Source organism: Lichenostomus cassidix, chromosome 4A (assembly GCF_008360975.1).
Source record: "Lichenostomus cassidix isolate B80296 chromosome 4A, HeHo_3.0, whole genome shotgun sequence".
Classification (NCBI taxonomy): domain Eukaryota; kingdom Metazoa; phylum Chordata; class Aves; order Passeriformes; family Meliphagidae; genus Lichenostomus; species Lichenostomus cassidix.
Window position 1 is genome coordinate 3,904,235 of NC_139485.1, and position 23,238 is coordinate 3,927,472.

General features: G+C 48.6%; 2 protein-coding genes across 3 annotated transcripts; both read left to right on the plus strand.

Annotated features, from left to right (window-relative positions):
• Positions 1–4,175: 4,175 nt before the first annotated feature.
• PRPS1 (phosphoribosyl pyrophosphate synthetase 1) lies at positions 4,176–16,870 on the plus strand. 2 transcript variants are annotated; one of them, XM_085060135.1, is made up of 8 exons: positions 4,176–4,298; positions 4,835–5,050; positions 7,253–7,436; positions 7,779–7,877; positions 9,554–9,678; positions 11,398–11,571; positions 12,344–12,503; positions 14,801–16,870. In XM_085060135.1, the coding sequence occupies exons 1-8, from the start codon at positions 4,291–4,293 to the stop codon at positions 14,891–14,893; spliced, it is 1,059 nt and encodes a 352-aa protein (XP_084916261.1). In that variant the 5' UTR covers positions 4,176–4,290; the 3' UTR covers positions 14,894–16,870. The 2 variants fall into 2 exon arrangements, with proteins under 2 accessions (XP_084916261.1, XP_084916262.1); XM_085060136.1 differs by lacking the exon at positions 4,176–4,298 and adding an exon at positions 4,324–4,339.
• Positions 16,871–21,124: 4,254 nt separating this feature from the next.
• Positions 21,125–22,632, plus strand: LOC146437323 (thymosin beta-15A homolog). The gene is made up of 3 exons (XM_085060137.1): positions 21,125–21,279; positions 21,593–21,697; positions 22,135–22,632. The coding sequence occupies exons 2-3, from the start codon at positions 21,598–21,600 to the stop codon at positions 22,170–22,172; spliced, it is 138 nt and encodes a 45-aa protein (XP_084916263.1). The 5' UTR covers positions 21,125–21,279; positions 21,593–21,597; the 3' UTR covers positions 22,173–22,632.
• The last annotated feature ends 606 nt before the right edge of the window (positions 22,633–23,238 follow it).

The following is a 23,238-nucleotide window of genomic DNA, read 5'->3' on the forward strand; positions in this document are numbered from 1 at the left end:
TGAAATACCCTAAAAAATTCCTCACATGGGCAGTCACAGTGGGGCTGGGCAGGACACCTATGGCTTTATTTGGACATGGGAGAAGTCTGCCAGGGAACACAGGTATCTCAGCCTATTTACAGCACCCAAACATAGCTAGGATACACAAAAACAGTCTGTACACTTGATAGGAAACTTTTCCAAAGATTTTTGTGTCAGGCTGTGCAATTCCATGCCAGGGCATGAGCAGATGCCTCATCCCACTGCAGGTGCTGCACAACCTCCCAGCTGAGATGGTGGTCCTTGCTGTCACTTGTCCCCCACATGAACACAGTGAACAGGGATGGGGGGTGTTCTGCAGCTGCAATATTAAAGTTATTAAAAAGCAAACACACTATGCCCAAAGTGGCAGAAATTCTAGTGCTGCACCTCTAAGGTTTGTTGCCCATGCCAAGAGCTGGTGAGAAGATGAAAGGGCTGGGAACATGCACCAGGTCAGGACATTTTACAATGCTTTACTAAATCCCACTTTCGAAAAGCACCTTGGAAGTACTCCTAAATCTAATGAATATTCACCTCTTCCTAAGGCAAGGTGGCTCATTCCTCGTACTTTAACCTGGGCTCCTTAGAAAGGCATAGTAAAAGCACTGAGTGGAATGAATGATCAGAAGCACAAAGGGAACCACTCAGGATCCTTTAAAAAAGATCTCTGAGATTTCTAACTCTGCATTTTTTCTAGTGGAGACTTGACAATACCATTTATTTCCAGAGTTTTAGCCTTTTTCTGACTAAAACACACTAAATGGTGTGCTTTTCCTTGGTGGGCATGGTCCAGCTATGTCCTGTGTGACTCTGGTAAGGTTTACAGTGTTGAGGGTGAGCAGCATTCCTAAACACCTTCCCCCTCTCCACTTCTACTCTCCTGTCAGTCTCACATCCCTTTTTGGCATCAGCTTTCAGCCTCCCTCCCCTTTTTCGCCTCTACTTTTAAGCCTTCCAACCTTGTTGGCATTAATTTTTTTCTCAGTCTCTACTTTCCTATCCATCCTCCCACCCTTTCTCTTTTTTTGACCTCCACCTTTTTTCCGGCTCCTGCTTTCAGCCACCAAGGCAAAAGGGCACAGCCCGGTGTTATTGCCATCAAGTGCCATTCATTAACAGAACCAGCTGTGAGGCAGTGAAGTCACAAGGCAACAGAAAGAAATAACAACCCTCAGCCACAGGATTTTTGCATGAAAATGTGCTCTTGATTAGTGGCTGGTGGTAATTGAGTGGCAATTGTATGCAGGAAAGTGCCAAGAGGGGGATAAGGGCTACTTGTCTTGATTGACATCGCCATGAAATTTGAGGCTGTTAAATGTGCTGCCTAAAACTTCCTGGAAAATGCATTCTCAGCTTGTGACACGCAAAGGTATTTCTGATTAATTGCATCTCCTTGGAATCAGGTAAGTAAAAAAGATTTTTTTTGCTATTTGCGTGTTTTCAGGTTCTGCTGAGTTGGACGGTAATTTAATTCACAATTTACCAAATTTGAGGGAACACAGCACCTCAGGCTACGAGCTTGCCCTTTCTGCTTGTCCAAGCCAGCTTGTGCTTGTCGGTACTGTAAACCACAGGAAAATTAAATAAAATTCTTTCGATTGGAAGTAAATAATTCAATTTATTGTATTTCGCTTTCAGAATGAAGCAAGCCAGCTGGAATGAGGTACTTTAATTTGAATAAGTGTGTCTGCATAAAAGTTGAGACACTCCAATGCACTTCCACGATCTGAGGTCATTTTCATGATCTGTGATCATTTCCCTGAGCATCCTTTGACAGAAAACCTGACTCACAAGCCAGTGCGAATTTGGTTTTCAATGGCTGCAACCACACAATCTCTCCTTTCATCCCAAGAACGAGACAAACGTCTCCCTCTTCAAAGCTGCTTCTCCTTGTCCCTAAACGGCAAAGCAAACTGCTCGTAGACAAGCAGTGGCTGTGGAACCTCCTGAGTGAGTTTTTTTGGCTTTGTTTAACCAAGACTTTGGTGCATTAAGAGCTTCTCCTTAATCAAATCCCTGAGGTTATCCTGTTCCAAGAGCTTTGTGAGTCGTTAGTGGAGGTGGACTTTTGTCCTCAGGAACAAAGTGCTGTCTAATCTACAAAGGCATTGTGGAGGCTGAAATACTGAGGGAAGCAGGTGGGTGTGAAAACACACCTGGCCGCCAGCTCAGAAAGGGAAAAAAAATCTTTGATTTTACACATAACAGGTTGCCAGTTCCTGGTTTTAGGATTAAGGATATAATTCCCTTTTTCCTTTTATTTTTGGGTCAGATTTTACACTCCCGCAAATCGCGTCTCTGTGATGCCAGGAGGAACCTGACAGGAAAGCTACTTCCCAAGTCCTATGTAGGAAAACCCAGCCAGAGCTCATCAACGAGAGGCATAATTTGCATGTTTAAATATACCCTCTCCTGCCTTCAGGCTCAGGTTCCCAGTGCCTGGTTCACAAATAAATTTAGGGGAGTCTGGAATGTTGGGGCACAGAATACTCTCATTCTGTATTCAAGAACAGCAGAGAAGAAATGCAATTTAAAGCAAGAGTGAAGCAAATCCTCCAAACCCAAGGTGTGTCCCAGACCAAAGTCCAGGAGTCAGTAGAGAATGGCTGCAGTGATGTGGGTTTTGGGCAGTAATGGGGCTGCTGGAAATTTGGGAGGTATCCACAAATCCCATCTCTTGAGACATCAGGTAGCCACCCACTAGTGAAGTTTTCTTCAGTGCTATGATTAATTTTGTTTGTTAAAATGAGCAATGTTTAGCAACAAATTAGAAGCACAGGGCTGTATTTTCCTTCTCCATTCCTTGGATTTGTTGTCACAGCATCTCACAACTGCTACAGCTACACCAGAAAATAATCAAAATTACCATATATTGATAATCCAGTTCCATCAATGCGAAGTATGGGAATCAGTATCTATTTTAATCCAGATAAATTCCAAGTTTATTGACACTGTACAATGTGTCATAGAAAACTTCCTCCAAGTATGGTTTTGTAGTCATGAATTTACAGGTCTTTGGGGATAATGGCAGCAGCATTTGGGGCCAGGATAGTCGTAAGGTGAAATACAGAAAATGTGGCCAGCCCCACTTGATTGTGGATGATTTCTTCTGGTCGAATCCTTAAGGACTCAAAGTAAGTCAAGGTCAAATTCGCTGCAGAAGTTTACTGTCTCTCAGAAATTCAGGTAGCATGAATAGGACTTACACAATTGCATGAAAATTCTGAAGAAGTTGTTTGTGGCTTTTTTTTTTTGTGTGTATATTTATATACACCTGTCAATCCTCCTTCTTCACTGTGTGGGGAAAATAACAAGGAGGGACAGGGAGTAAGGTGACACTGATTTAATACCATTGTTACACTGGACTTGCTGGTTGTTGTGTGTCTGACAGAACCACAGGAACGTGAGCAATTATCAATTCCCATATTTTCTGTGATGAACCCACAGGGCTTTTTATTTTGAAGGGCTTTATATTAATATGTAAAAGTTAAAATTTCAGTATCCTTTCCTTTGAAATAATGAAGAGTAATTTCAGATAATTAAGTCTTAATAAAAGGACAGGACTACATTGGCCTATTACCAATGAATGGAGACTGGATCAGAAATTTCGAACAAGAATAAACCACTATAAAAATCACATTGTTGACAATCTCAGGGATGTCCTGTGCAGGGCAAGAGTCGGGACTTTGACAACCCTTGTGATTCCCTTCCAACCCAGGATATTCTATGATACAATGATATCCACGTTTAAAGGTTAACAATCCAGGTTTAAACGTTAAAAACCCTTAAGCACAATGTTTATTTTCCCTGAAGACAAATTAACGTGCATAGTGCAGTCACACACAAGCTGATAGTTTGCAAAGGCTAATTTCGTGCTAGTTTTTGGCTAGTTATATGTATATTTAAGATAGATACACTATATATATATCTGTATATATGAATCAGTTAATATATAATTTGGTATGGAGTTGTGTACAAAATCGCGACTATAAAGGTAAAAAACCCCTCAGAAATTACCCCGCCTGTTCAAATAGCCCTCACGGGGGTTGTAGCGCTGACCCAAAATCAAACCCACCCCTGAAGGGCAGGGCCGGGGCTCGGCAGCGGCGGGCTGGCGGTGCCGCAGCGGGCCCGGTGCCACCCGGTGTCCCCGGTACCGCCTCACTCGCGGCCCGCCGGGTGACGCCAGCTCAGCTCAGCTCAGCTCGGCGCAGCGCAGCGCCGCGCAGGGCGGCGGGGGACGGACGCGGCGGGCGCGAGCTCGCCGGCATGCTGAGGTAACGAACGCCGCGGCGCCGCGCGACTCCGCAGCCGGCGGGTGAGGAGGTGTGAGCGGAGCGGGCGGGGGACGCGGGCGCGGCGCCGTGAGGCGGCAGCGGAGCCTTGCCCAGCTCCTTCCCCCCGGCGCGGTGGGCGCCATCATGGCTGCCGGGGGGCGGCTGCTGCCGCCGCGGCCACGTGGGGAAACGCCGGCAGCGCGCTGCGGCCGCGGCCGATCGGACCAATCGCAGGCCAGGCCGCCAGGCAGCGACCAATCGCAGGCCGCCTCCTTCCCCAGGCCCCGCCCCCAGCGGGCGGCCGCCCTCCCTTCCCCTCGCCCTCAAGGAGAGGGAGATGCCCCAGGCCACGCCCACAGGACGGCGCGAGCGAGCGGGACCCCGCCCCCTTGCGCGGCGCAGCCATTGGGGAGCGATGGGGGCGCGTCCTGGGGGCGGAGAGCCCATAAAGGGCTGGCGCGGCGGGCGGGAAGGGGTAAGATGGCGGCGGAGGGGAGACTGTTGTGACCTGCGCCCACCGTGCTGCGTCCTCGCAGGAGGCGGGCGGGTTCCCGCGCGGCAGCCGCGGGCGCTGCGTGGCGGAGAGACGAGAAGGAGGAAGGAAAGGGCGCCGCTGCCGCAGCCGCCGCCATGCCCAACATAAAGATCTTCAGCGGGAGCTCGCACCAGGACCTGTCCCAGAAGATCGCCGACCGCCTGGGCCTGGAGCTGGGCAAGGTGGTCACCAAGAAGTTCAGCAACCAGGAGACATGGTGAGGCGGGGCGGGGCGCGGCGCGGCCGCACTACAGGTCCCGGCGGAGCTCGCGGCGGTGCGGCCCTGGGTGCCGCGCGGCGTCCGCGCGGGGGCTGATGGGGGTTGTAGTTCAGGGTCCGTGCGGCCGGGCCCGGCCGGGGAGCGGCGGAGCCGCGCTCGGAGACCTCCGCGGAGCGCACCCGGCGGGCCCCTGCTGCCCCGGAGCCCTCGGGGGCATGGCGCCTGCCTCTCGCGGGCAGAGCCGGCTGTAGGTGCGAGGCGAGGCCGGGCCGCGGTGCGCCCTGGGAGCCATGTGCGGCCCCGGCCGTGCCTCCCGCGGCCCCCATCGCATGGCACCGGCCCCACGCTGCTCCCACCGCCGCGTTCGGGGCTTCTCCCGCACCAGGGGCCGTGCGGGGCTCCTGAGCTTGTGGGATTTGTGTCACCTGGGCGCTGTGGCAAGCGCTGGACCGGTGAAATTCGCCCCTCGGACTTGCCCCCTCCACCCCAAAGCTGCGAGCTGATGGGACGGCACATCTCGGAGTTCCACCTACACTGATTCGGTTTTTTCGTCTTTAAATCTAAACTGCGATGACTTGAGGCTTCATAACTTTGTGCTTAGCGTGTCGCAGGTACCTTTTAGCTACTCTTGAGGAGCTTCAGAGTCTTAAAAAGTATTGATGGAATTCTTGAGGAAAGAAAAGAGGCTCACACCTCCACGAGGCATTTGCAGACATGCAGTCTGTTTCCCTCACGCTTTGAAACCTAACATTCGCCTTGTGTCATGTATCTGTGCTTTAAAAATCTTGCTGCCATCCTACGTAAAGCTAAAAAAGAGGTTTAAATTTGTTCGGAGCTCCTGAAGCTTGCTTTAGAGAGTACACTAACCATGTCTACACCACACAGTACAATATGAAGAACCTTGATTGCTGCAACCCACTCCTTCTGGAAACAGTAGGTTTTTTTCCAGGAAAATCCAGGATGTGCATGTGACATACAATATTAGGTTTCTCTTGCATAGTTACTGATTGTAAAACCTTAGAGGTAGTATGAAGAGTTGTAGAGGAGTTACAAAAAGTTCGGTTTGATTCACAGCCCTTGCACTGTTCTTGTGGTTCTTTATTAACTGCTCTTACCCATGTAGTTGGCTGGCCAGCAGGTTCCTATGTTAGCAGGTAATGTGCCTTGAAGATTTAAAAGACATCTTATTTACCCCAATAAACTGACAGCAGGTGCTTCCCCAAAAGAGTAAGGTTGTTTTAACAGAATAATTCATAGACACTTTTGTACTGTAAATGTCTTAAATCACCTTAGTATTGGAGATGACACTTGTGTGCTAACTGCTCTTAATCAGACACTTACCCAGCAGAGAGTTCCCATGGACTGAAACTCTCCATGAGAGATGTATGCATCCTGTAAGTCAGTATGCAGTAAAGACAGGAGCAGCTCACTGATGGATATTGAGCAGTAAGACTATAAATAGATAACAGTCATCAGAAAAAGTTTGAAGAAGAGATTAGAAAGGCCAGAGACTGAAATATTAAAATTAGAATTCTACCCTGAGGGGCTCTGTAAGTGAAGTGGTTTCTTCCCCACTCTGTTTCTGGTGCAGGTGTCTCCATACGTGCACTGGAGCTGGCTGGCATTTTGCTGCTGGCAAACAGAACCTTTGGCTTGTATTCAGTCCCTTCATCAGCAGGGATTAGTGTGCATTGCATCCAGGAGGAAATTAACCCCAGAAGCCTTTCCAGAGTGAAATACTGGAGTGCTTCTCTGTTGGGAGTCAGTGAATGGCTGTTACGACTCAGTCTGATAATTGGCTGCAGTGTTGCTTTGGTAGCACGTTGACCCCACTCCATCTGGTGACTGGTCATGGTCCTTGCTCCTTTGTACACTGCTGCTTTTAGAGGTGGCTATGCTTGTGATTCCAGGGGAACAAGGCCTGCTCTGGGGTGTTTACATGGTCAGCTTACGTTGAGATCAAGAGTACAGGCTGAGTGCTTTTAGCCTTTCTGGCTGGGCCATTAAATCTGATCAGTGAGTGCTGTAAAATAGCCACTGAGCAAATAAACAGCAGTGTTCCTGCTCAACAGCCTTGATTATGTGACAGTGTCACCCACAGACCCTTGGGAATGCAGTGCCTTGGTTGCTCTGCAGGCACAGGTAATGGCTGTGCTTTAATTTGTGTGTGTCTACAACTCTCTTCTCATCTGTTTCCAGTGTGGAAATAGGCGAGAGTGTTCGTGGGGAGGATGTCTACATTGTGCAGAGTGGCTGTGGGGAAATCAATGACAATCTGATGGAGCTCCTCATCATGATAAATGCCTGTAAGATTGCCTCAGCCAGCAGAGTCACAGCAGTCATCCCCTGCTTTCCTTACGCTCGTCAGGACAAAAAGGACAAGGTAAGGGATGTGGTAAAGGTTTCTGCAGGGAAGTTGAATGCACACCTTGAAAGTCCTGACTGCTGGAGAAGATTTAAATGAAGTTTTGTCGCCTCCTCTGCATATCCAGTGTCTTTTCATTTCTTTAAACTTCAGGACATTGGACTGCAAAATGATCTTTTCATAAAGATCTAGTTCTTCTTGAAAATATACTAAAGTCTAATCACTAGCTGATGAAAAGATTCAATGTTAATGAGTGCTGCTTTTAGTAACTGCTTGTGAATCACTGCCTGGAAGCAGAAGGCTGACATCTTGCTGAAGGAGTTGAACTTGTCTTGTACTGTCTTTTTTTTCCTGTACTAGAGTCGAGCTCCAATCTCTGCCAAGTTGGTTGCAAACATGCTCTCTGTGGCAGGTGCAGATCATATAATCACCATGGACCTGCATGCATCTCAGATTCAGGTAGGAGCAAAAATCAGAAAAGGACTTAACCAGTTCCAGTGTGAGCCTCTTGACTGTCTTGCAAGCTTTCCAGTCATCTGCTTTTTTCAGACACAGCAGTAATCAGGACTTGGGAACTGGAGACTGAATGGGGAGGTGCATAACAGGTTAACCTGTAAATTAAAGTATAGTTGTTCTTGATCAGACTAAGCATACTGAGTCTTGTGTAAATGAGCTAATAAATGATCACTGCAGCATGCCACACAGTGACACTGTGTGTTCTTCACTATACCTCTGAGGAATGTGGGATGGAGAATGGCTTTATAAAGAGTGTCCTTAAAATTCTGAATAGAGCTTTCTGATACTTAGTGTGTTGTCTTGGAGTAGTGAGCAGTTAGTTCTGCCCTCAGGTATCCTGGCACAGCTGCTTTTGTGGGTTCAGTTGACCAGTGATCTGATAGCTTGCCTCTGGCAGGATGGCCAATCCCACTTGTATCCATTCAGTGCCATCCTCCCACATAAGTTGGCTTTGGTTCTCTTCCAAGCTGGTGGTGAATTGAAAATCATTCGTAGGCTTTGTTGGCTTATGAACAGACTATCTCACAGTGCAATTTAAGTCCTGACCTGGGCTGTGTAAGGAAACTGGCAAGGATATTTGCCAGGGAAAGGAGGGGCTGCAAGCTCTATTTGATTTTGTTTCTCTCCACCTTGAGCAAGTGCTCAAGACCAAGATGACCAACTCAGTGCAACTGAGATGGGTGTGGCAGAGGAAAGGGTGTCTGTTGTATTTCTGCAAAGGGTAAGGTATCTACTGCCTGGTGAAGTAGGTGGGCTAGCTGTCATTTTAACAGTTGGAAGTGCAGTCAATCACATTTCAGTATGATTTGCCCAGAAATACTGTCACAGATGAAAAAATCCATGGGGGCACAGCTGAGAAGGCTCAGAGCATGAACTAACTGAGCCCAAGGGGTACCCCTCTTCCTTCAGAGCTTGGAGTTGATGTGTGCTATAGGGCTGACCTTGCACCGGCAGCAGTGGTGAGATTTAATGGGATAATTTGTGCATACGTGCTTCCATCATCTGGCTGGTTTCAGCCTGGTTCCTGCAGCTACTCTGTTGGTGAGCACAGAGGGAATGATGTAAGAAGGGTCTGTTACCCCTATACCTTGAAGTATTCCTCAGGAGTAGTTGCTTTCCACTCGCCTGCCTGTTACTCTGGGGTTAACTTCTGGTTTTTAGTGACCTTTGAGGTTTGCCTGGAGAAGTCTGCAGGGTCACTGTAAAGTTATGGAACCAGCTGCATTAGTTTAAAGGCAGATGTTACTCAAGCCTATTTTGTAGATATGAACAGTTTGGATAATGAGCTTTAAAGACTGTAAACAGGCAGCCAGCTGCTCTGGAAATGAGTGCATTTGATGCTGGTTTTCTGCACCCCCTCAGGACAGAACTAGTTTCAGTTTGTGGAGGTGTTAGATGTAAAGTGTTATTTATGCCGCTGAACTATTTCTGGCTCTGAAGACTTACATTACTATTCTGTATATCCCAAAGACTACTGCCCTTACATCAAGGGAAGTAAAAAGGAAAGCTGAAAGCTGTGGAAAGGTGAAAACTGCATGCCTGATCATACAGAAGGCTTTTTACAGCTGTTTCTGGAATGTGACTTGCAGCTACATCTGTCCCTGTTGTCTTCCTTGCAGGGGTTTTTTGATATCCCTGTTGATAATTTATATGCCGAGCCTGCTGTACTGAAATGGATCAAAGAGAATATTCCAGAGTGGAAGAACTGCACCATTGTTTCACCAGATGCTGGTGGAGCCAAGAGGTGAGCTGTCAGGTAGCTTGAGATGCTCCTTCTGTGTCTACTGCAGTTCCTAAGAATACTTGTGACCCTATTTTTAAAACATGTTCCCTCTGCCAGTCTGCCTTTTCTCAGACAGTCTGGGACAGCTGGTGAAGAGTGGTCAGATATTCTTCCTAGGGAATATTTAGAAGGTTTCTTGATCTACATGGAGGATTAAATAGCTTCTAGAATCACAGCTGCATAGGGAAGAATTGCACAAGAACTACATGCCTTGGACTAAACCAATTTGTACAATGACATGCCAGTCAAAGGAGGAAATAGTGTAGCTCATACCCCTATGCCAAGGCAAGGTTACTGCTGCTGATTAATGATTCATTTTTATCCAGGCTGCTTTCTTTGCAGAATTAAGCTTAGTCTGTTGAGGCATTTTCTTACTTTTCTACCCTGGATTTGAATATCTAGCTGTGATTTAAGCCTGCTGCCATTCTTCATCTTCCCCGAGAGTGAGGAAGATAGATGGTTCCTTTCCAAAAAGCAGCAGCATATGTTATAGCACATTTCTATTTTGATAGCCTGACAATCTCCCATATTTCTGCAGACAAACATGCCAGTTTGTGGGCAGCTCAGAATGTTCTCAGGTGCTTTTTAGGAGAATCTAGGCTGTTCCTTGATGCTTCTGTCTGAGGGCTATATGTGAACAGTAGAGGGACACAGATGTATTCTTTAATCCAGGGCCGTCACACCAAAACGTTGGTGTGTGCTGATCTGATTCACGTGTCTCAGAATGTTTTAAGTGATCTGTCACAAACAGCCAAGAGATACTGTAGGTTACTGTATGTCTTCTGTAGCCTTGCTATGGTTCATGTATTAGGCAAGACCTTCAGTATATTCAGATATTTCTGTAGCTTGTTGCATAACGCAGTATATGAAGTGCCAAACCAGCCAGATATAATCTGACTCATGAAAAAATCTTCTCAAAAGCCTCTTATACTGAAATATGTCGATCTTTCTGGTGCAGTATTTTATGGAGATATGCAAAGCCAAATACTTCAGTGTAGTTTGACAGTCTTGTGTAGGACCCCCAGGGTGGTGAGTCTGATCTAGTGGGGCTAGGAGTCTACTTATCTCAAGTGTAGAATTTCTTTTGTGTCTTTTATTCCTTCTGCTCTTAATGCTCCTAAGCTCTTTGCAATTCATCAGTATTAATATATAAAGGTAAGATCCCTCTAATAAGGTTGTTCCGTGGTCACTTTAATGGAAATAAATGTGAGGTGGTGGATTTGCATTTCCTGGATGTGTAATGCTGCCACAATCTGTGCCAGTGCTTGTGTGTATGATGACTGAGTGCTTACAAGAGTGAAAGCAGAGCCCTGTCATAGCACAACTTAAACCTTATCGGTGTAGCGTTACAAAGATGACAACTTTCCAAGTGTTTGGATCACTTCAGGTTTGCTGACCTTGCTGGTTAAGGTTTGTTTTCAGCTTAAATGCAAATTAGTTTACAGCGGTCATGATGAAAGATGAGATCTAGTTGCTGTCACTGAGAGAGATTAGATCAGAGATTGCAGTTTAGCTGCTTGAAGGGAAACTAAGGTGGCAGAGTGCCTTTTATTAATTGCTTGGGAACAGTAACAGATGTGATGACAGCTCCTCTTAGTGTAGTGTGCTTGATATTGAAAGAGCTTTGATTGAAGCTGCTGTGTGGAGTTAAGTGTTGTTTGGACACTGTTCTCTCTTCAGAGTGACCTCCATTGCAGATCGGTTGAATGTAGACTTTGCCCTCATTCACAAGGAGCGCAAGAAGGCCAACGAGGTTGATCGCATGGTGCTGGTGGGGGACGTCAAGGACAGAGTGGCCATCCTGGTAGATGACATGGCAGACACGTGTGGCACCATCTGCCATGCTGCAGACAAGTGAGTGGGGCTGACTGCTGCCTTCCTAACCCAGGAAGCTGCTCTTAGAGAGCACTGTGTCATGGGTTAAGCAGGTTCTTTGCATGTCGAGTTTCACAAAGTCTCATGCAGTTTCTTGATTATGTGTGTCATAGAAAATAAGGAAAAGGCCCAGTTAAAGTTCTTGTGGTGGGAATAGGTAGAAGACATCTATGGTGGCTTTTCCTTTTAATTTGAAAAATGTTTGTGTTGAAAATGGACCATCACTTGTGTAGAAAGGAGATTAGACCATCACTGACCATGCCTGGTAGAACTAAGTGTTGTCTGGTCCATCAGCTGATTTTGTATTAGAAATTAGCTTCTCAAACTTTGATATTGTTCCTGCCTTCTACACTAGAAACACCAACATATGCAACACTATAAACCATTAAATACACAAATATTAACACAATGTGAAATACTGTATTAAACACAGTATTAAAGTATTAACACAGTATTAAATATCTGCTACCTTGTGTAGGCAAAAATTACAGAAGGTGATTTGTATGATCTGTTCCAGATATTCCTGAGCTAGGAACAATGGGTTTTTTCAATGTGTGCTTTGCCTGTGGTGGATTTCATGGTACTTGTTAAAATGTTTTCTTCACCCCCATCAATAGACAGGGGGAATCAAAAATAGTCTGTCCCCTAAGCATATAGGGTTGTCTCCTGTCATGCTTACCATGTGCACTGCACTGATGTCAGCTTAATATTTGCTGAGAATTACTCATCCTTCTTTATTCCCCCCTTGCAGGCTTGTGTCAGCTGGAGCCACCAAAGTTTATGCCATCTTAACTCATGGGATCTTTTCTGGGCCAGCAATTTCTCGGATCAACAATGCCTGTTTTGAGGCAGTTGTAGTCACAAACACAATACCCCAGGAGGACAAGATGAAGCAGTGCCCTAAAATCCAGGTGAGCATCTATTTTCTCTGCTGTCCCTCCTGGGGGTGGTAGCTTTGTCTGTTCTGCTGTTGGGAGTGAAAACTCACAATATTGTGTAGTGCTGACAGTGGTTCAGTTTGGTAATGCAGTCAGTGTTGATTAGTTCTCTTGGCCCTATTGTTGTAGGGTAACAGACATGTTACACTGATAAAATGCAGCTTCTATCCCAACTCCTCTCAAATAGTTCATTAAAGTACTTTTTTTCAGGGCTTGTTTTACCTAGATCAGATATCTGATTTAATGGGGCCACAATGTAGGCAAGTAGTTGGATGTGTGCCCTTTGGAGGAGTGATATGCTGAAACAGAAATAGACAGGAACTTCTGATGTTGGTGCTGACAGCTTTGTTGTGTATCTGCCACTTAATGCCTAGCCTTTGCCATCCAGATGAAAACTAAAAGCTGATCATAAGCCTCAGAATCTGCTGTTCAGCCACTTCTCAATCCACTCATCCAGTGTACACTTGTCAAGTTTGCCTATGAGGATTTCATGAGAGAGTGTGTCAAAAGCCTTGCTGAAGTTGAGGCAGGCAATATCCACTGCTCCCCCTTCACCCATCCATGTAGTTGCTTCATTATGGAAGGTGATCAGGTTGGTCAGGCATGATTTACTTTTGGAAAATCCATGCTGACTATTCCTGATCATGTTCTTGTCATCTATCTGGATAGAAATGGCTGCCAGAATGAAGTGCTCTATCACCTTTCCAGGGATTCAGGTGAGGCTGACTGGCCAGTAATTCCTGGGTTATCTTTGCTTTCCTCCAGTCCTCAGGCACTCCTGCTGATCTCCATGATCTTTCCAAGCTGATCATGAGCAGCCTGGCTGTGATGTCTGCCAGCTCTTTCAGCACTCAAGGATGTATTCCATCAGGGCCCATGGACTTGTCTGCCCAAGTGTTCTCTAACCCAGTCATCCTTGACTAAAGGAAAGTCCTCCTTCCAGCATTCCCTTATCCATGTCTCCTGATTGTCAGTGCAGACTGATGCAAAGAAGGTGCTCACTAACTGCCTTCTCTGCATCTTGTCACCAGGTTCCTCCTTCCATTTAGTAACAGGCCCACATTCTCCTTTGTTTTCCTTTTGTATTGTTGGATTTAGAAAAGTCTTTCTTGTTGTCCCTGACATCCTTGGCCAGATTTAATTCCAGATGGGCCTTAGCTTCACAACACAAGTATGTAGGACACAGGCATTTAGAGAAGTTCTGACACTACTCAAGATTCAGCTAATACTGTGGTGTGAGTGTAGCAGCCTCTCCACTACTGGTCTGCTAGTGAAAGGCAAGCTGAACTGGTTGAAGCTGTAGTCAATTTTAAGCTGCTTTTGGAAGTATGTTATAAGCTGATTGCAAGCTGCTGGTGGGTTGCATTTCTTTCAGCGCTAACTTCTGGATGATACTCCTGGAACATCTAAAACATGTCTGGTGCTTCAGCTTGTTTCCAAGCTCCACACTGCAGCTGGTGGAGGCAAAATGTTAAACTGGCAACCTCTGTGTAAATAGCTGTAGCCAAAGATTGCAGTGGAGCAGTTTTCCAGGCTCTACTTTAATACCTCATTTTTACACTAATGTCTGACATTTGGTATTGAGGAACACAGAGCTAAAGGATTTGTTACCAGTCACAGACTTTACTCTTCAGCTTGTTGTTTTTTTCTTCCCTTCAGAGACAAACTGTCCAGAAGATAGAAAACATTAAATATAGTTTTCACTTGGTTTCCTTAATGCACCATGAATATGGGGATTCTTACTAGACTACATATATTGAATTGCTTTAGCTGTGGGGATTCAGAGCTGGGAGGTGGCTGAGATTCGACTTTTCCTCCTTGTACCTGTCTGACCCCACCAGATGGAGCCAGCACAGCAGCCGGGAGCTGAGCTGCAGCACAGCAGCTTCATCCCTCAGACTGCTGGCAGCAGTGGTAAAACCTCTTGGCTCAAGGGAAGTGATTTCATGGTGATTTAGACTGCCCTAACTTCTCTGCACAAAGTGAATAAGAGTCCTGTGGTAAACAGACTGAGCTTAGGGAGTCTGAGCAAAGCAAGGCGACTGTAACTCTGACAGATCAACTACAATATTTGTAGTGCTATTTGTAGAGCATCTTTAGGCTTATATGTAATTAAATCCTAATCCTGTGTAGAAGTAATTTGTCTGCATCTGGCGTGTTGTAAATGTGGGTGATGAGTTTATTCTTTAGGTTCTCCCTGACTTCCCAGCCATTCTTTCAGGCTTGATGCCTTTTCTCAATGGCACTGATGCATCTTTCTTCCCTTCCAGGTGATTGACATCTCAATGATCCTTGCGGAGGCCATCAGGAGGACTCACAATGGGGAATCTGTTTCCTACCTATTCAGCCATGTCCCTTTATAACAACAGATGTCAGCTGCTGCTTGTCTGGCTTTTTTTTTTAAACCAAAAGTCGTTCAGCTTGTTGTAAAGTTCAGTAGAAGACTCTGCTTGTTCCAGTGCAGTTCTCCACAGCTCCTGCTTAAGTCAGGCTTGCTGGCTCTGTTCCCAACACTGGGAGGCTGGAGGAGGAAAGCTCATCTCTGTAACAGCCAACTCCACCAGCATCCCTGTGCCTGGGGCTCATCAGTAGCATTGACTCAACTCTGCAGGTCTGTGGAGAGCAGGACTGACACATGGCTAATTGCCACCATTATTTTGAGGGGGGGAGGGAGAGGGTTTGTCTGTGGGCAGGGATAGATGATACGGCATGCGCACCCTAAATTGTTTGGGAAGTGGAGCTCCCTAGGACATGTTGATCTGGATGTACAGCAAGAGCCCAAGAGACTGCTGGCTGTCTTACCACTCTGTACCTGACAGAGCCCTTGGAGAGTGGTGGGGAAGGCTTGTGGCCAAGCTTGACCCTTGGTGAAGCCCGGGGAGACATCTAGGAGGTGGTTCTGCTACAGTTTCCTCCCATGAAAGGAGATCAGTGTAGCTTGCAAACTTGAATTCCTCTTGATTGTTGATGAAATTAAATGCCCTTTATTGTGCTACACAGCAAAGTGAGGGTGAGAGCAGAGCCTGGGCTGTGTTAGCTTAATGGAGAAAGTGCATCTGGACAAGTGTTCTTTTCTGAAAACTCTGCCGCAGAGGACTCATGGTGGTTGTGTGCTTTGGTTTCTAGTGCAGGCTAAAATCAGCTTCTCAATTTCACAGCTTCCTATTAGCCTTGCTAGCTAACTAGAGGACTGCTGTCATGTACTGCCGCTGCACCTTGACCTGCTGTGCAACCCCCTGAACCTTTTTTTTTTTTTACCAGTACAGTAGTAAACAGCCTCTTTATCCAACAGCAGCAGGGTTTGTTGCATCTAGCAAGTGCCTGCTCAGACGCTGGGGTGACCTAAAACACAGCGGCTTTGTGTCCAGCTGGCTTAGCCTCTCATTCATTGCCTTCAGTCCTGTTATCATGTAAGTTACTGACACATTGTTTGTCCTGCTTATTGTCTGCCTTTCCTTGAAAGTGTTGCTTCTAGCAAAATATCTTAAGCCAAGGGGCATTGCAGGCTGCAGGACTACAAAACCTGAAGAAACCCTTGGAGGGGGTCTGATGCTGCTCAGGAGTTCTTATGGCAATGGGTTGAAGAGGCTGGTGATACACAGTACTGGGAAAACTGCAGATTTAACACCAACCTGACAGGCCACAGAAGTGCCTGAAAAAAATACCAAAATTAGAGCTGGCTGAGGCTCTTGGATGTAATAAGTATCATCTGAAACTTGAATACTTAAAAAACGTACCAGACAATCGTAAGGTAAACTGCTAAGTCTCTCTTGAACTCTTACGGTTTATAGACCAAACTGTTTTATTCTGGTTTTGTTTGGGTTTTTTTGTTTTTTTTAAATAAGCACTCCTCTTTTATTTGTTTTTGAGCTGGAGGAAGGGGAAAAGGGAAAAGAAGGAACTTGAAATTACTTTCTACAGTACCAGCATGGCTTTGAGAGGCTGGGGGCTGGAGTATAAGTGGAACTAACTGAAAGATGTGGTTAAAATCTAGGGAAGTACTTCTTTAGTTGTGCCTTTTACTGAAGACTTCTCTCCCTTCCTAAACTCCTGTCCTGTGGCAACATTAACACTTCTATTAGTGTAGAGCATTTCTTTTTGTATAAGAACTGGTGTTTGTCTGGAAACTGTGCATCTCTTGCTTCTTTGCTTTGCATCCTGCACTGAGCTCTCCTGAGAGTCTGTGATCCCACCTCCTGTATGGGAGCCCCTGCTGCCATCATGCTGCTGCTCTGAGAGCCAAAAGCTGGGACATCGGAGCAGCACTGGGAGGATTTTCAGCAGCATTTGTGTTTAAAGTTAAGACCTGATGAAGGAATTAAACTTTTATTTAAAAACCACAGCCTCTGCCTGTAAGTGCTTCTAAATATCTTAAGTGACATGAATCTTCAGAGTTGGGTCATTTTAAGGGCAGATCCTGAAGTAATTTCATTTGGAAGGGACCTTGGAAGGCTGTCTGGTTTAACCCTTGTGCATGTGGCCAGCTGTGAGGTTCAGGTTGGCTCTGTTCACATTGCACAGAAGGAAAAGCATGGGACCAAGCAGATACGGCTTTTGTCCATATCTGATTTCCTGGACTTAATTGTTAGAGGTGGTAGTACAGCTTCTCTTGTACTGTTCAATTATGTATCTGAGCAGATTTGTTCACATAATGTTCAGGTGGGGGAAGCTTGAATATTTTAACAAGTACAGATGAAGAATTTGTAAGTATCTTGCACGAAGCTGATGATCAGAGACAGCAGGATTATGTCCTGAGAAGTATTTTTTCTGACTAAACCCTGATCCTTTCTCATTGTGTATTGCAGATGACAAAGTATAAATGAAGTTAGAAGGATGAGATGGCAGGTCTAGAGAAAGGTCTTTGGCATTACAAATGGACTTCAGGCCTAGATTGAACATGACCATGGCCTCAGGCAGACATTTGCTGAGGATCACGATTTTTGTCCATCTGTTAAAATGTCTTGCAGTACTGGTCTATAATTGGGGGGGAAAAAGGTTTTTCCCCCAAATTGCAGGGTGGGTGCTGTGGGTCTTGTCAGGATGATGTAGCAGATTTCATCTTTGATAAAAATAAAAAACAGAACATGAGCTTTACAGCTACTTGTACACAGGAGACCATTGCTATTAGTATATAATGTTTTCTTACTTTATTAAAACTGGGGGTTTGAGTTGTGAGAGGGCACAGACTTCAAATGCTGTATGGCACTAGCTCTTAGAAAGGATAGGAAATACCTCCTTGGGGTGGTTCTCATACCTGTGTAAAGTTACTCTGCTCTGAAATCTTCAGGTCAGAAGGGAGGGAGACTTCACCAAAGTCTGGAGGTGAACTGTGGGGTTGTCTTAGGCTTCCCTCACAGCTGCCTGAGTTACTATTGAAAACAAGTTATTCCCCAGGAGAAAATCTCAACCAAGTCATTTACTGTACTCCTGCAGTTGGAGGTCTGGAAGAGCAGGACAGAGCTCCAGCAGCTCCCTCTGCCACAGCACAGCTGCAGTGTGGCTGCAGGTGTGAGGATGCTGATACTGGTGCCAGGAGCCATCTCATGCCTGTCTGCTGCCTGCTGGTAGTTCAGCAGGGATGAGGAACACATCAATCATTAGCCCTGTATCAGCCCAGCTCACCTGCCTGGGTACCTGAAACTGATGCACAGGGTGGGAACTGAGCTTACCAGGTAAGCCTTGCAGGTAGCAGGATGTGTCCACTGTTAAAAGCAAAATGAGACACATCTCAAAATAATTTGCTGGCAGCTCCCTCCTGTCTTACTGATGGAGGGAGGTCTGGAGTCGGTGTTTCTGTGATCTAAAGAAAGCAGTACCTTGTCTTGCTGCTGTTGGGCAAGGCGCAAATGATGTTGGGAAGCCCTTCTGTAAAGTACAGTAACATCCACAGGAGGAATGAGTCCCAACACGCTGCTGCCTTCCCAGGGCTCTCTGCTCCTGCCCTGATGGATGTGAAGGATTGTGGCAGGAGGCTGTGGTAAAAACAGGAGAAAGTACTCTGGCCCTGTGAAGTGGTTCAGCTGTGATGCTGGTGCCCTGCAGACAGCATCAAGAGGCTGAGAAAAACCTCTCTGATCAGAGAAAACTTCCTGCCTTCTTCCTGTACAGGAGAATAAGGCATTCCTGGAAATGGCCATCGGGGAGACTGTATCAGCCCTGACAGCCTTTTTCTGTACAAGATCTAAAACCCATCTAAAATGGCTGGCAGTCAGTCTGTGCTATTTCAGGTCAGGGCTGGTTTTGCTTTCCCCCTGTTGATGTCTCAGTTCTTTTGTTATAAATTATTGAAAGCAGAAATGCCAAAAGACATAAGAAAGAAACTGGTTGTGCAGTTACAGGAGGCTTTGCTAATTTGTCAGGGGGAAAAGCTCTTGCTGGGATATAAGCTCCTTTCTTGTTCTTTGTGCAAGATGGGTTTTAGCAGCTCCCCAGCAGCAGCCGCACCTTTCCCCTGCTGGCAGCGCACAGGGTTGGCTTTAAAGCTGCTCTGGCCGTGGTTTGTATGAGTGTGGTGGTGCCTGTGTGGCTCGAGGAAGGGGGAGCTCCCCTTCCCCTGCCTGCGTGGCCACCGGGGTGGCTTTGTGCCCAGAAAAAGACCCGGGGTTGCAAAGTGCTGCAGCAGCAGGAGCTGGAACACATTACCCAGGGGCTGTGCCTTGGCTCTGGTGGGTGCAGCTGGTTCTGCTGAGGAAGGTGGGAGGATGGTGACCAGGTTTCTGGGTGCAGCTGGTGCTGGCGAGGGGCTGTGCACAGGCAGGGTGGGGATCAGGTTCTTTCGCACTCGCTGCCTGCCAGGGACAAAAGCTACGTCAGACTGCAGCATCCACAAAGGAGAAGCATGTGGAGAACAGGCAAGCAAAGGGGGAAGCTGAGGGGAAGGTGAGCACAGCCGGAGAATAAACACATGGTAAAACACTTGTCTGACTATTTGCGTGAAGGCAAAAAGGATTTCCTGTGTTCATTTTGAAACTGCATGGATGTTTTGGTTCTTGCTGGCTGTGCAGGAAAAATGAGCCTATTCTCGCTGGGGCTGGGCTGTGTGATGCAGGCCCTGCAGGGTGGGTTTGAAGGATGCTTGTGAAGGCAGCCTTGCCTGAGCTTGCAGCGCTTGGCTTTGTGGCACCCTCCAAACCTGGCCCTGCCAGGGACTGCACCACCAAATCAGAGCTACTCTGGGAGCAGCCTGGCCTGGAGCTTTGCCTGCAGCCTCTCCCTCCATCCCCCCAGGCACAGGGACTGGAGACTGCCATCCAGACTCCTTTCAGAAGAGCAACCTGGCCTTAGATCTTGGCCTTTGCAGCATTTGCCAACACTTGGCGCTTGAATTCAGAGCCCACATTCTGGCTGGAGCAAGAAGGTGCCTCAGGGCTTGCGGCAAAGGGCCACCTCCGGCTGTGACCTGCTGTCGCTGGATAGCACCAGTCCCTCCTGCCAAGACGGCAGTCGTCTTGCTAAAGAACACAAAGCAAGTGTTTCCTCCGGATTGCTGGGGATTTTCTCTGCAAAATCTCCAATAAGCCCTGAGCATAACCCAGAGGCTGGCAGGCCAGGAGGAGGTGGAGGTGAGAGCTGCTGCAGCACAGCTGCTGCCCCTGGTGCTCTGTAACAGGTTCCTGCTCACCATGACACCAGGATCTCTGCAGGAAGGTTTTGGCTAGCCTCATCTGCAGTCAGGATACTTTTTATTTTGCCTCCTCCCCTTCCCCTCATTCCCTTCAGCACCTACAGGACCCTTCTGGCCCTCCACCCCCTCTATCCTGGTGTCCAGCATTCAGGTGGCCCCCAGACTGCCACTATCCTTCCTGCTGTGATCAGATTGGCTGCCTACACTGCTCCTTGGCTTTTTCCCACCGAAGGTATTTCTTCCACTTGCACACCAGCCCATCTGCACAGTTCAGGCTGGTCCCCAGGCTTGCTGCAGCCGAGTGAGAGCCTGTGAGTATGGTCAGCTCCTTGCCCACCCGTGCTGCTTCTTCAGTCTCCCCAGATCTCCCCAAGAAGTGCTGTGGCCAGAGTCAGTGTAGCCATGAGCTGGGCACAGTGGCCAAGCATCTCTCACAGGTGTGAGAATAGGGTGCTGGTTTTAACCAGAGGCTTGCTTTATTCCAGTTCTGCTTCAGCAGCAGGAGAAGCCCTGAACACACACACGGGGTAAACCTGCCTCCATTGCTGTGGGGCACCTGCCTCTGGGGGAGGTTTTGGGGCTGGGACAGTGGCTTTGGCGTCACCTGGTCTCATGGAGACCAAGCAGCCTGCTGCCCCTCACAGGTGGCGCCCAGGTGCGTGTGCGCACGAGAGGGGCAGCGGGAGCTGTGTCCGCGTGTGTGTGAGGGGCTGTGTGAGAGCTACGACCCGTGTTTGTGTGCACGTGTGCGCGGGGGTGTGAGCCGTGTCCGTGTGTGTTGCGAGGGGATGTGTGACCTGTGTCCCCGGCGATCCCCTCACTCGGTGTCCCCCTGTCCCCCGCGCCCCCCATCTCCCTCCCTCACGCCCCTCACGCTCGGCCCCGCTCGCGCCCCTGTCGCGCGGCACTGCGGGAGCGGCCGCCCCCTGGCGGGCCACGCGCTTCCCGGCAGGCGCGGCGGGCGGGCAGCCAATGGGCGCGCGGGCTGGGCGGCGGCCGGGGTATAAAAGGCTCCGCCCCGCGCGGCGCGCGCTCCAGACTCACCTGGACACGCAGGGAACGGGACCGGCGCCGGCACCGACCGCACATCGCATCCACCGCACATCGCACCGCCCAGCGCCGCAGGTACGGACCGGGCCGCGGGGCGGGGGGAGCCCCGCGCAGCGCTGCTGCGAGCAGAGACTCACCGGGGCGCCCCGGGGCGGGGGCTGCGGACGCGGTGGGTCCCAGGGGCTTTGGCTGCCTGCGGCGGGGTGGGGGTCCCCTGGCGGGTGCGGGCACCGGGGGACCGCTCCACACGGCTGCCCGGGCCCGGGGAGCGGCTCGGTGCCCGGGGCGGCGGCGCGCCCCGCCCTGCGCTATTGTCCGCGGGGGGGGCCGGGGCCGCCTTTGTCTTCCCGTCCCCATCCCTCGGCTGACTGCGGCGGGGGTCTCGCAGGCAAAATGTGCGACAAACCAGACCTCTCGGAGGTGGAGAAATTCGACAAGAAGAAGCTGAAGAAAACCAACACGGAGGAGAAGAACACGCTGCCCTCCAAGGAGAGTGAGTGCGGGGCCAGGGGCTGGCGGGGCGGGAGGCACGGCCGGCGGGGCAATGCCCTCGGGGGCCGATCTCGCCGCCGAGTCATCCGGGGGACAGGGGCGGTTTGGGGCGGCAGGGGGCTCTGGCCCGGAGAAAGCCGCGGGCAGAGGTGTGTGCAGCCCGGGGCAGCGGGCATAGGCACTCGGAGATGGCTGTTTCGCCAAGCTGATGCCTCAGGGCATCACTTTGCTGCGGACGGACGCAGACAGGTGCCCGACTTGCTGCCACGCACGTGTGTGGCTTGTCATTTTCTAACTTGACTGTTAAACCACCCCACTTGGGGTCAAACCACAAAACTGGACACCAGGGCCTGAGTGAATCCTCTGAAGCCTTTTCCATTGTGTGCTTCCACAAAAAAAAAAAGCACTAGAGACTAATGGGCCTCTATTTTCTTGCAGCTATTGAGCAGGAGAAGGAATGTGTGAAGTCTTCCTAGAGAGAGATTGCCTGGCAGGAAGAGCGACTACTCAATTATTTTGCTTTGAAATGAATCGTGGGTTTTTTTAAATTTACATCACATACATGTATAGAAAACAGCTTTATCACCTAACACACTGTCCCACTTTGCTGGCAGCTTTGGCAGGTGGGGGGACAAAGCGTGATCCTCTCAGTCCATCAGTAGCCTGACCCAATGCCATCTCTGCTGCTCAGCTGCCTCCTGTGACAGCACTGATCTTGCTCTGATGCAGTGGGGAGATGAGCAAGGGCCATGGAGGCTTCTGGGGATGGACCCCTTCTGCCTGGGGGAGTGGGGAACCTTTCTGGCCTCACCTCTGGCCTGGGTCTGTCTTGAATATTCTTCACTGACGGTGTTCTGTAGCCTCATTCACAGTTTTTTGTCTTCCTTGGGGGAAAAATGAGAAGTTTATTATAAAATAAAAAATTGTAATGATTTACCTATGGCTCATGGCTTCTTCCCTGGCAAAGGTTCTGGCTGTAGCTTGGCTTGTCCAGAAGGGTGGGGTGGTCTCTGCCTGGTGCTGCAGCAGTGCTGGTTGGTCAGTGTTGCTCAGAGGGCAGTGTGGGGTGGTTCCCTGCAGGGTGAATCCAGCTTGGTGTTTGCCTGGGGCTCAGTTCCTGGGGGAACTGGGAGCATTTCTGGTGTGACCATGGCCACTGTGCTCTACCACCATTGTGGTTTCTTGGTGCATCTTAAAAGTAGAGGCTAACCTGGGCCTGGCTGCCCATGTGAAGGCTGAGCCCTGCCTTGGAAAGCTTGGTGTCCCCTGCCTAAAACCTTGTGGAGCTGGGCTGGCACCTTGTCAGCACAGCTGGAGGTGCTGGCAGAGGGGATGTTGGCCTGTGTCCTGCTGGTGTGGTGGTCAGGCCAGCTCTGCCCACCCAGTTCTTGGAGCACAGCTCTCCTGGCACTGCCCTTCTGTTCCCCTTATGCCAACCTACCCTTGACTGAAGGTGGTTTTTGTAGGCCTATAAGGATGAGTATTAATGCAGTAAACCCCTTGGGTACTCTGGGCTGATCCCAGCCCTGCCTTGCAGTGGTG